Raw genomic sequence first — 12,692 nt, forward strand, 5'->3', positions numbered from 1 at the left:
TATTGAACTTGTGTAATAACATGCATGCTGAGGTACTTAGAGAATAGTGTACTGCTATTTGTAATTTATTTTAAAATGCATCAAAAATAATATGTATTAATGAATAGAGAGATAAATGGATGTATATGGACAAAGCAAATATAATCTAGTTGGTGAATGTATCAGTAGTAACTATGAAATTCTTTCAATTCCAGTGTATGAAAAGCTTAATAATAAAATTTTGAGAAAAATGAAAATAAAAGCTTTTCCAGAAAACAAAAATAGATTAGAAATGGATAAAGAAGATGTGGTATACATATACAATGGAATATTACTCAGCCATAAAAAGGAACAAAATAATTTTGCAGCAACATGGATGGATCTAGAGATTGCCATATGAAGTGAAGTAAGTCAGACAGAGAAAGACAAATATCATATGATATCACTTATATGTGTAATCTAAAATAAAATGGTACAAATGAACTTATTTACAAAACAGAAGTTGAGTCAAAGATGTAGAAAACTAACATATAGTTACCAGAGGGGAAAGGGGAGGGAGGAACAAACTGAGAGATTGGGATTGACATATACACACTACTATATATAAAATAGGTAACTAATAAGGACCTACTGTATAGCACAGGGAACTCTACTCAATACTCTGCCATGACCTATATGGGAAAAGAATCTAAAAAGAGTGAATATATATATACACATGTATAACTGATTCAATTTGCTGTAGAGCAGAAACTAACACATTATTATCTACTCCAATAAAATAAAATAAAATAAATGTATTGTCATCAGAACTGAGCTACAAGAAATGTTAAAAGAAGTTCTTCAGGCTGAAAGAAAGTGACACCAGTTGTAAATTCAGATCCACACAAAATAATGAAGAGCAATAAATGGAAATGATAAATAGGTGGGTAAACGCAAAATACCACATTCATTTTTTTCTTCTATTTTTTTGGGGCTGCGTTGGGTCTTTGTTGCTGCGTGTGGGCTTTCTCTAGTTGTGGCAAGCAGGGGCTACTCTTCATTGTGGTGTGCAGGCTTCTCATTGCTTCTCTTGTTGCGGAGCACAGGCTCTAGGCGCACGGGCTTCAGTAGTTGTAGCACATGGGCTCAGTAGTTGCGGCATGCGGTCTCTAAGGCACCCGGGCTACAGTAGTTGTGGTGTGAGGGCTCAGTAGTTGTGGTTCACAGGCTCTAGAGCTCAGGCTCAGTAGTTTTAATGCACGGGCTTAGTTGCCCAGTGGCATGTGGGATCTTCCTGGACCAGGGATCGAACCTGTGTCCCCTGCATTGGCAGGCAGATACTTAACCACTGCACCAAGAGGGAAGCCCCCACATTCATTTTTTAATTCACTTAAAGGTAATTACATCAACTATATTTCAATGGAAAAGTTAATAAAACTAAAAACAAATAAATAAATAAAATATTTAAAGCCAAAATAATAACTTGTCCCATGGTTTATAAAATATTTAGAAGTAAAATATATGAGATTAATAGCACAAAGGACAAGAAGACAGAAATGGAAGAATATGATAATAATGTTCTTAGATTAAACTCTGATAATTTAAAGATGGATATTATAAATCTTGCAGTAATCACTAAAAACAAAGAGATGTAGCTTATAAACTAGTATTAGAAATAATATAAGGGCTTCCCTGGTGGCGCAGTGGTTGAGAGTCTGCCTCCTAATGCAGGGGACGCGGGTTTGAGCCCTGGTCTGGGAAGATCCCACATGCTGCTGAGCAACTGGGCCTGTGAGACACAATTACTGTGCCTGCGTGCCTGGAGCCTGTGCTCCGCAACAAGAGAGGCTGCGATAGTGAGAGGCCCACGCACCGCGATGAAGAGTGGCCCCCGCTTGCCACAACTAGAGAAAGCCCTCGCACAGAAACGAAGACCCAACACAGCCATTAATTAATTAATTAATTAATTTTAAAAAAAGAAATAATATAGAATACTAACATTTAGTCAATTAAATGAAAGCAAAAAAAGGAAGAAAGAGAAGGAGAGATATAAACATAATAAGATGACAGATTTAAACATAACCACATTGATAAATGCATTAAATGTATATGGTCTAAACATTACATTTAAAAGACAAGTATGGAAGACTGGATGAAAAACAATACCTAACCATTTGCTCTCTTCAAGTAGCCATCTATACACATACATAAACACACACATACATATATACATATGAATATATTATGTATATGTACATGTATAAATGTATGTATTTACACATAAAGTTAAAAATATGAGGATGGGAAATCTATAACATGCAGACATTCAGAACAAGATAGCTGGAATAGCTATATTAATAGTAAAAAAGGATAGATATACAAATATTAATCATAGCTGGGATGGCTATATTAATTTTGACAGAGTAGACTTTAAAGCAAAGAATACTGCCAGTGATAAAGAAAGACATGTCATGATAATAAATATTACCAGGGATAAAGCAAGTGGTTTCCTAATGCTGAATATACATCAAGAGGACATAATAATCTTAATGTGTATATACCCATTAACAAACTTTTCAAATACATAAAGCAAAAATTGGAAAAACTAAAAAGAAGAATAGCTGAATTCAAATGTAAGTTGAAGATGTCAACCATCCTCTCTCAGTGATTGATAAAATAAGAAGACAGAATATCAGTAAAGATATAGATGACCTGAATAACATGTGAAGCAACTTGACTTGAATAACATTTATAGAACACTCCACCCTACAACAACAGAATACGTATTATTTTCAAGTGCACGTGGTACATTCACCAGGTCAGACACATGCTAGGTTCTGAAACAAATAAAAATGAAATTTAAAAAACTGGAATCACACAGCTGATGTATTTTCAACCCCAATGGATTTAAATTAGAAGTCAATAACAAAATGATCTGGAAATTCCCAAAATATTTGGAAATTAACCAACAGATATCTAAATAACCCACAGGTCCCAGAAAAATCACAAAAACTAGAAAATATTTTGAACTCAATGGAAACAAAAACACAGTACAGCACAATTTATGGATGAGCTGAAGCAGTTGCTGAGAAGGAAATTTAGAGCTTTAAATGCTTATAGCAGAAAAGAAGGAAGGTCTTAAGTGAATGACTTAAGAAAGAGTCAGCAAACTATGGCCCACTGGCTGTCCCACTTGTAAATAAAATTCTATTGAAACACAGCAACACCTATTTATGTACTGTCTATGCCTGCTTTTATACTACAATGGCAGAATTAAGTAGCTGCAGCAGAGACTGTAGGGTCCATAAGACTAAAATATGTACTATCTGACCCTATAAGAAAAAGTTTGTCAACTCTTGATCTAAGGTACCAACTTAAGAAGATAGAATAAAAAAGAATAAATTCAAAGTAAGTAGAGAAAAGAAACAGTGATAAGAGCAGAAAACAACTGAAGGAAAAAAACAACAAAGAAAATCAATAAAACCAAAAGTTTTTTATTTGAAGGAAATCAATAAAATCGATAAACCTCCAGCTAGACTGATCAAGGGAAAAAGAAAGAATATTCAAATTCTCAATGTCAAGAATATAAGAAGGGACAGCACTACAAATACTATAGGTATTAAAAAGGTGATAAGGAAATATTATGAAAAACTATGATAAAGACAATATCCAAAAGAGAGTTCAGGAAAACTAACTCTAAAGGAGCATCTCATCTTGATTTGTCACAGTAACTCTCAATCCTTTTAAAGAGGTCCAGCTGTTTTAACAAAGTCAACTTTCTTCTATGTGCAAAAAAGCAATGCCTTTTAATATAATATAGCTAATATATCTAGAGAACAGCTGTATCTAGAGAACAGCTATAAAAGGGAGAGAGGTTCATTCAACTATGCATTTATTATTCTGTAAGGAATCTTCTGCTAATCATATAATTATTCTTTTTTCAGTGTTTCAAATTTAGAGTGTATTGTCTATTTCCTGGAAATACACACTCTTGATTCCAAGTGGAATTTGAGTGAGAATGCAGTCTCACTATGATTTTAGAGAGGAAAAGGTTCACAGTGTAGATCTTTACTCTTGAAGAGAAATAACGGGAATGGAAAGAAGGAAAAAACACATTTCTAGGGGATCAGGCCAGGAAAATGTCATCAGATAAAGTTATGAGATGTGATGAGTTAATATTCTTTAATATATTTTGGCTCTGTTTGAAAACAATCTGGCTCCTGAAAGCTGTGTTAATCTGGATTACCACCCTCTGAGTTAACATCTCTAAGATAAGCATGCACTTATGAAACTAAACATTTTGCGTTAAAATGATGATTGTCCAGATCCTGATGGATTAGAATTTTTTCTAATCTGGTTTTTGACCAAAGTATTAATTCAATCATGGCACTGAATGAAAAATGTATAAGGAACTTAATCAGCATACAGAGATGTAGCATCTATCTCTGTCATTTTACCTTAGCATGAGACAAGAATGATAAAACAGATTAGAAGAAAATATATGTGTTTCACTTTCAAAATTAGAGAACCTAATCATTTTCTTGATGTGAAAAGTTTAATGAAAAAGTAGACTGATCTAATTTGGGATGCTTAAGTCACTGGCAAATTTAAATTGTTTTAAAAAAACTAATAAGCCAAGCTCTTGAGTCATACGGAATGATTCACCCATGAATTCTTGAGGGGATTAATTTAAAACAGTTCCGAAGAAACAGCATCTTCACATACCTACTCTAAAAAAACAGAAGAGAACAACAGAAAAGGGAAGTTATTCTAGAGGAGAAAAAGGGAAGCATCAGGACAGAATAGAACCTTGTTAGCCTGGTTGGCCAATCAGAGCAGATGAATTCAAGAGCCACATGATAAGGCAAAAGTGAAAAATAATGGAGTATTGGCTGCTATGAAAATAAAGTCTTCCTTGTCTCTTTCACACTCCTACTCACCTCCTCCCTCTCTTTTACTTGTTGCTGGATCCCTAAGTGAGAGGAGTAGTGATCTGTATTGTTCAGGTTCCAGGGAACCGAGAGACCCACGCGCTTCAGGGATCCAGCTTTCAAAGAACATGAAAGGCACAGGGCTCATGGTCCTGTCCCCTACTTCTTTTCATAGCAAGCGTGGGAAGTTTAGGACCTGCTTCCTCATAGAAGAGAACCAGCCACCTAACTCCACAGACACTCCACCTTTCCCCACTTAGCAGTCACCCCTGAGATTATGGCCTAGAACTCCTGTCAGAGCTGCCATGAAGGTTGAACTACCATGAGCTACTGGAGATAGAGGTCCCCTGCTTTGTCACTCTGGCTTCATCCATGCATTGCAAGACCTTTTGTTGGTAGCGTAGTGTCAGGATCCAGGATTCTGACTTATCACAACCTCCCTTTCTTTATCCTAGGCTATTTAGTTGTTCAAAGTTTAGAAAAAGGGAGAATATTAGAGTTCTGCCATGCAATTTGTGGCCAAAGTACCAGGCAACAAAAAAAAAAAGTCACTTTGCCTTATTTTCCCTCCCTTTTCTAGATGCCCCCCTTAGTAAGCCATCTTAGACTGGAGGAGAGGCACAGCTGAACCAAGACAGTATTTAGGTATTCCTAGGTCCCTTAACAAAAGAGTAATTTCTTTTTTTTATTATTATTATATTTACTTTTTAACAGCTTTATTGAGATAAGATAATATGCCATACAATTTGTCAAAGTACGTAATTTGGTAGCTTTAGTACATTCATATAGTTGTGCATCTATCTGGAATTTCTATATCATTTATGAACATATCTCAATATTATCCCAATTTTTTAAAATAAATTTATTTATTTATTTTTGGCTGCGTTGGGTCTTTGTTGCTGCACACGGGCTTTCTCTAGCTGCGGCGAGCGGGGGCTACTTTTTGTTGCGGTGTGCGGGCTTCTCATTGCGGTGGCTTCTCTTGTTGCAGAGCACGGGCTCTAGGCACGCAGGCTTCAGTAGTTGTGGCACGTGGGCTCAGTAGTTGTGGCTCACGGGCTGTAGAGCACAGGCTCAGTAGTTGTGGCGCCCGGGCTTAGTTGCTCCGTGGCATGTGGGATCTTCCCAGACCAGGGCTCGAATCCGTGATCCCTGCACTGACAGGCGGATTCTTAACCACTATGCCACCAGGGAAGTCCTATCCCAATTTCTTAAACAATGTAAAGATAAACCTTGAGATTTTTAGTATTTGCTGTGAAAAATTTTAAACATGAAATCCCAATCGATAAAAAATCCAGAAAAAGATATAAAAGATAAGGAATGAAAAATACACACTCTGTGCTTAGAACTTTTCCTTTTTTTCCTATTTAGTTCTGTTTTCCATTTATATCTGAAAATTAATCCTATTGTTTATTTATTAAAACAAACTCTTTATATTCATGTGAACATATCTGTTTGAGTTTTTAATGATCCATGCCTACAGTTCACTTATAGGACACTTTTCCCCTGCAAACCTCAAAATGAAGCCAATGCTAATTATTTGGTAGCAGGTCGAGACTCAGCTAGAGCAGGAACTAAACATCCTCTGGCTGATATTTATGTATCCCAGTCCCTCTCCTGAAGGACTCAAGATCATTCTTTTAGGAAGATGCTCTGGAACCATAAACTGTCAGATTATCAGGTCCTGTGTGACTCTAGTTGTTCTCCTCTCTTCTAACCTTTCCTTATTTACAATAAGAGATGCAAGTTCTGCCAAGAAAAATACAACAACCTGGATCTCAGCTGCTGCCTAGAAGTTTTTTTAAAGAGAAACACATGAATGTTTATTCAAAAGGAAAACACAGTTGGCCCTCTGTAGCCACAGGTTCCGCATCTGCAGATATAACCAACCAACTCCAGAGAATTCCAAAAAAGCAAAAGTTGAATTTGCCATGCACTGGTAACTCTTTACATAGGTTTTACATTATATTTACAACTATTTATATAGTGTTTACACGGTATTGAGTATTATAAGTAATCTAGATGATTTAAAGTACAATACATGGGAGGGTGTACGTAGATCATATGTAAATACTACACCGTTTTACATAAGGGACTTGAGCATCCTCAAGTTTCAAATTTCAGTATCCCGGGGGTCCTGGAACCAGTCCCCCTGTACTCTAAAAATGCATTTGAAAGCAACAATCACATTCAAAAGACCATAACTTTGGGCAAGACCAACTGCTTTCACATAACAATAAATCATTTGCAGAGAGTCTAGAGAGTATTGTTTCTTTTTCACACATCCTTTTATGTTAAGGTACTCATGTAAGATTAGGAAAGGCTGGGTATCCCCCTCTGTTGACTCAGAAGGACATTCAGTGCCAAGACTTGGAAGTGATCTATTCAGAGATACACATGGGGATGGCAGCAAAGCTAGAACAGAAGTTTTAAGAGATGAGAACTAGAAAATAAGTGTATTCTCTAATGCAAGAGCTGGGAATACATATATCTGAAGCAGTTCATCTCACCACGATATTTATTTAATGTTGGGCTGCCAGATAAAAGTACAGAATACCCAGTTAAACTAGAATTAAACAGCAATTAATTTTTAATATATATATGCCCCATGTCATATTTGTAACCTACTTATACTAAAAAATTATTTGTTGTTTATCTGAAATTCAATTTAACTGGGCATGCTGTGATTCACTAAATCTGTGACTGTATTTAATGTGTCTTTTAAAATTATCTAAAGGGAGTTCCCCGGTGGTTAAGAATCCACCTGCCAATGCAGGGGACATGCGTTTGATCCCTGGTCCAGGAAGATTCCACATGCCGCAGAGCAACTAAGCCTGTGCGCCACAACTACTGAGCCTGTGCTCTAGAGCCTGTGAGCTACAACCACTGAGCCCATGAGCCACAACTACTGAAGCCCACACGCCCAGAGCCCGTGTCTGCAACAAGAGAAGCCACCACAATGAGAAGCCCGCGCACCACAACGAAGAGTAGCCCCCACTCACTACAACTAGATAAAGCCCACACCCAGCAATGAAGACCCAATGCAGTCAAATAAATAAATTATATTTTAAAATAAGTAAATAAATAAAATTATCTGTAAATGCCCTTGGCTTTAGATTTTTAATCTTCAGGTCAGACTGAACTCCAGACTCATAAAACCAATTGCTCACATGACATCTCCACCCCAGTACCTATGAGACATTTAACACTCAACATACCCAAAACTGAGCTCCAGCTCTCCTCCACCATGCCCCACCTCTCCCCAGGCCTGCTCCACCTGCAGTCAGCCTCATCTTACTTAATGGTCTATTCGTCTATTGCTTGGGTCAAAATTTTGTGTCATCCTTTGTTCCTCTCTTACTCTCACACCTCAAATCCTGTATTTTTGCGTCATTGTAGAAAACCGGAGGAACTCTCTATTTTATACTTCTGTAAGTTTGAGGCTAGAAAACAGGTTCAGGCAGTACAATCAATGAAGAAATATGTTCCCAAGGACTTCTGCACAGAGTTTCTCCTAGTCCAAAGAAGTCTCTTTTTTGGAACCAGGGAGCCTCTTGCTACACTTGTGTCAATCAACCAATAAATGACCATGCTTAAAGAAGGGCAAAGGTACCATCTTTTGCATTATAAACTCAGTCCAAGGCTTTCACTTTTACTTCCAGCACAGTTTAAAATGTATAGTAGGAACTGCTAACTGCTGTTAAGTGGGGGAAAAAAAACACCTCACTACCTGAAACCCCTATCCCACTCTGGTTATTAAATGAAACAGTTATCTTTTCACCTATAGAGTAACAGCATCTAGCTTTCTGGACTCTTAATAATCCTTTCTATCCAGAAGACAAAGGAGTTTCATGAAATTAGTAGAAAATATACAATGTGTAAATCTGTATAATGTCCAAGTCCAGCTTCAAATTTGAGAACTCCAGGGCATTTTCTGGCAATTCTTTGTTTAATACACATGATAAATGTTGTGAGGTCATGTCAGGTCTTTCTTATCAACATCAATGAACCCAGAAACTAGATAATTAGAGCAACACAGAGCAGCCTAATTTTTTTAGCCAGTCCAGACCAATAAATAGTTTCTCTAAGTTTCCACCAGACCAGCGGTTACCCTCTGAGATTTTCACCAAGGAGCAATGATTTCTACTCTGCTGTCAAGGCTTGACATACCTAAGGTGCTAGAGATGCTGGGGAAGAACAGCCAAAGCAAAAAGGGTTTATTCGTTCATCAATAACTTCAGATATTTAAGGTCCTAGGCTTGGTGCTCAACAAAGCCAAGTTGGAAAGTAGTGTTTTCTGTCATGTGGTTTTGCTATGTCACTGTCAATAGCAACTTCTCATATAACATGTCAACAATGGCACGTACATCTCCAAAACACGGTAAATATGATTAACAATGCAATTTGTAAAAGTGACCAGGTCAAGGGCTTCCCTGGTGGCGCAGTGGTTGAGAGTCCGCCTGCCGATGCAGGGGACACGGGTTCGTGCCCCGGTCCGGGAAGATTCCACATGCTGCGGAGTGGCTGGGCCCGTGAGCCATGGCCGCTGAGCCTGCGCGTCCGGAGCCTGTGCTCCGCAATGGGAGAGGCCACAACAGTGAGAGGCCCACGTAACACAAAAAAAAAAAAAAAAAAAAAGTGACCAGGTCAAAGATAATGAAGGTAGCCACATGAGAAAACAATTTAAAAGATTAAATAAATAAATAACCTTGACTCCCTCTATCAAATAATCAAAGATTTGTATAAAAAAATAAGAATCAAAAATGTAGATTGCAATATACTTTTTTTTTCCTGTGGGACACAAAGAGGAGTAAAATTTCTTAAACAGGTTTCAGAATGATTGCATTCTACATAGAAAAGTTCATTGTTAAAGTTCAATTTTGATAAGTACTTCTCTACTGCATTGCCACATTATTTCCATATCAGGCATTTTTCTTAGCCTTCAAATTTTAAGGAAACAATCAAATTTGAATGGATGATCTATTGCACATTTCAATGTCAAAAGTTTCCATGCCTTTTTAAGAACATAGCAGGCAGGGCATGTGTTTCCTATGTTGCTATGCCCAGAGTCTCTGAAATCTTCTAAAGATTCTGTCATATAACAAAATATACCTTTCAAGCTAGATAAAAAATAATTGAGTCTATTTTTTTAAATGTCTGCAACAAAGCTATTAGCTCCCTGAAATAAAAAGGTTTGTACAGATAGCCTGCAGAGGCAACTTCACAGGTGTCCAGTTAAAACTGTGATCTCCAGAAGACTTTGTGTATGTAAATTCTATTAAGTCATCAAGAGCACTTTGAGTATTCCAAGTTAGTGGAGTTTCTGCCCATTTCTCATAAAGACCTTCCCATAGTCATTTTTCTTCCCAGTGATGAATTTACTAACTCTGAATGCAAATACTTCCCTTTATCCCATCATCTTCCTGACAAGTCTCTGGGTAACTGCTTCCTAAAAGGCTGTGCCTTTTCAAAGATAACTGAAATGTTTTCATCCTAATATTGTATCAACCGATCACTTCCAACAATCAAATTTTCATTTGAATATTGTATTTGGTGAGTCTCTCAGACCATCTAAAACACTGAATCTGCACGTGACAGCAATCATACTATTCAAAACATTCTCGTGCACATGTCACTATGAGGAAAACGACCTACCCTGGAGTATAGCTATTAATGTCAAACAGACTGTCATCGGAGAAAACAAAAATGCATCAAAATCAGCTTCAGACAAAGTACAGCCCTACGGAAAAACACCAGGTTTTTATGTGCAAATGTCTTAAATGTCTGATTGACATGTTTAAAGAATGAGTTAGCAAGGAATCTGCTCCTGGTCTCTCTCCATAACCCAGAATAATGTGATAATGAAAAGAATTTTAGAGTTAAAGGGCTTTTCATCATAGCACACTACATGCATTTGCCCCAGTTTCTAGTAAACATTATGAAGAAATGTTTAATTTCTAGCTTGGGCCGAGGGCTCTATTTAGCCTATCAAAGCACAGACCTGTCATAAACGCTGGGACTCTTGCCAGAAATTTTTTTTCCTGCAGCTCTTAGTAAAGATCATACCTCGAAAGCATTGTGCCTTGCAAACCACGCAGATTTAAGCTCCCACTCCCGCCTACAGAGCTTGGCACCAGCGGCTTTTGAGGTATCCCTCATCTCCTAAAACTCTGACTGAATCGCCACCACCACTCCCCACTCTCCCACCACCACCGTGTCGTCATCCTTGCTTAGCTCTCAGGAGCTCAGCACGGAGCGTCCCCCAAGCCCCTGAAGAGTGAACTCACGGTGCCACCCAACTCCCAGCCCTGCACACACCCACAAACACTCCCTCCGCTACAATCTGCCCCCAAATGTGTCACCCACCTCACCCCTAATCCCATACCCCAACGTCCCTGGAGCTCTTCCCCGCTCCTGGTGGCTTCATCCCCAACACACCTGTCTACCCCGCTGGCCGACTTCAGGCGCCCATGCTGCGCCCTATCCCGCGCCCCCTCAATCTAACTGGCGCTTCGCACTCCGCCCCGAGGAAGGTCAGTTCGCTCGGAGCACCTTCTTTCCCCACCCCTTGCCCACCCGCAGACCGCCCCCGACGCCCACCCTCACGGGCGCGGAGAAAGGGTCGCTTTTAGTACCTGCCGAGAGCGCGGCGGCCGCGACGAGCAGCAGGAGAGCCTGGCGAAGCGCGGCGCGGAACGCTCGGGTCATGGCCACCAGGCGCCGCGCCTGGGCTGCGAGGCCCCGGAGCCGAACGCGACGGCCGGGGCAGCGCGGGCCGCTTTGAAGTTCCCGGGGCGCAGGAGGGAAGCACTGCCCGACACCCTTTTGAAGTGCGCGGTTGGCTCTAATCAGCGCGGGCGCCCCCCTCCCCTGCCTCCCCCATCCCTCGCCCCCGCGGCTGGTGGTGCGCGGCGCTCCAGCCACTGGCCCCGGCAGCCCGGCTGGCAGGGGGGCGGGGGGGCGACAGAGCCCGCCCCTGCCGCGCCTCCGCCCCCTGGGCCCTCCGGCAGCCGCACGGGGCCCCGCTGCCCGGCTGGCGGGCAAGGGCGGCCCGCAGGAGAAGCAGTGAGATCGCAGAGAGGTGGGGGCGGGAGGGGGCCCAGGGGGAGGCAAAGAAAGCAGGTGGGATGACGCGGAGTCCCCAAGACTGGATACGCTGAGAAGGGCGTCGGGACAGGAGGGAAAGCCCTACTGAGACTTCAGGAAGACTTAAACCCTGCAGCAGTTGCTTCCTGTTGCTCCGCTCTACAGTCTCCTACAGAAGATCCACGCGTCCAGGTCTCGACACTCATTTGTTGTCCAGTGCCCTGAAGGTTTTCTAACTAGACTGAGCCCTGAAACATCCTGGGTATTCCTCCTGGCTCCTCACTCCGCCACTTCCTGGCTGTGCGCGCGTCTGTGGAAGGGCGCCCTCTCTGTCCAGCCCTGGAAATAACCAGGTGCCTCACTTCCTAGGCTACCTATAGTTTTGGCTTAACAAACTGCACCTCTAATCTGATGCCTTCAAGTGACCCCCCCCCCCATGAATGGCGACCGAAGCTGGACTACCTGCACCAGGTGATGTGGTCTTCTGCAACGTGTAATCCAGGTTTAGAAGGAAGTAGAGGACCCGTCCTATGCAAAATACTTAGCAAGTACAATTTCAGCAGTTGAAAAACTGAGGGGCGGGTTGGAATCATACACAAGCTTTAAGGGGAGGCGAAGAATGATTGAAAGTACTGCACTAGACACTTTGAGTATTGTTTAAATCCCTGGGGCTTATCAAATGAGTGTGCTTCCCATGTGGATTGCGTTTGAAAATAT

General features: G+C 40.5%; 1 protein-coding gene across 1 annotated transcript in view; it reads right to left on the reverse strand.

Annotated features, from left to right (window-relative positions):
- ACVR1C (activin A receptor type 1C) overlaps positions 1–11,831 on the reverse strand; it is an 84,572-nt gene extending 72,741 nt beyond the window's left edge. The window contains exon 1 of the mRNA XM_065880358.1: positions 11,525–11,831. Within this exon, the coding sequence (XP_065736430.1) occupies positions 11,525–11,597 (73 nt within the window). The 5' untranslated portion in view covers positions 11,598–11,831. The remainder of the gene's footprint in view (positions 1–11,524) is intronic.
- Positions 11,832–12,692: the final 861 nt, after the last annotated feature.

Source organism: Phocoena phocoena, chromosome 7 (assembly GCF_963924675.1).
Source record: "Phocoena phocoena chromosome 7, mPhoPho1.1, whole genome shotgun sequence".
NCBI classification, from domain to species: domain Eukaryota; kingdom Metazoa; phylum Chordata; class Mammalia; order Artiodactyla; family Phocoenidae; genus Phocoena; species Phocoena phocoena.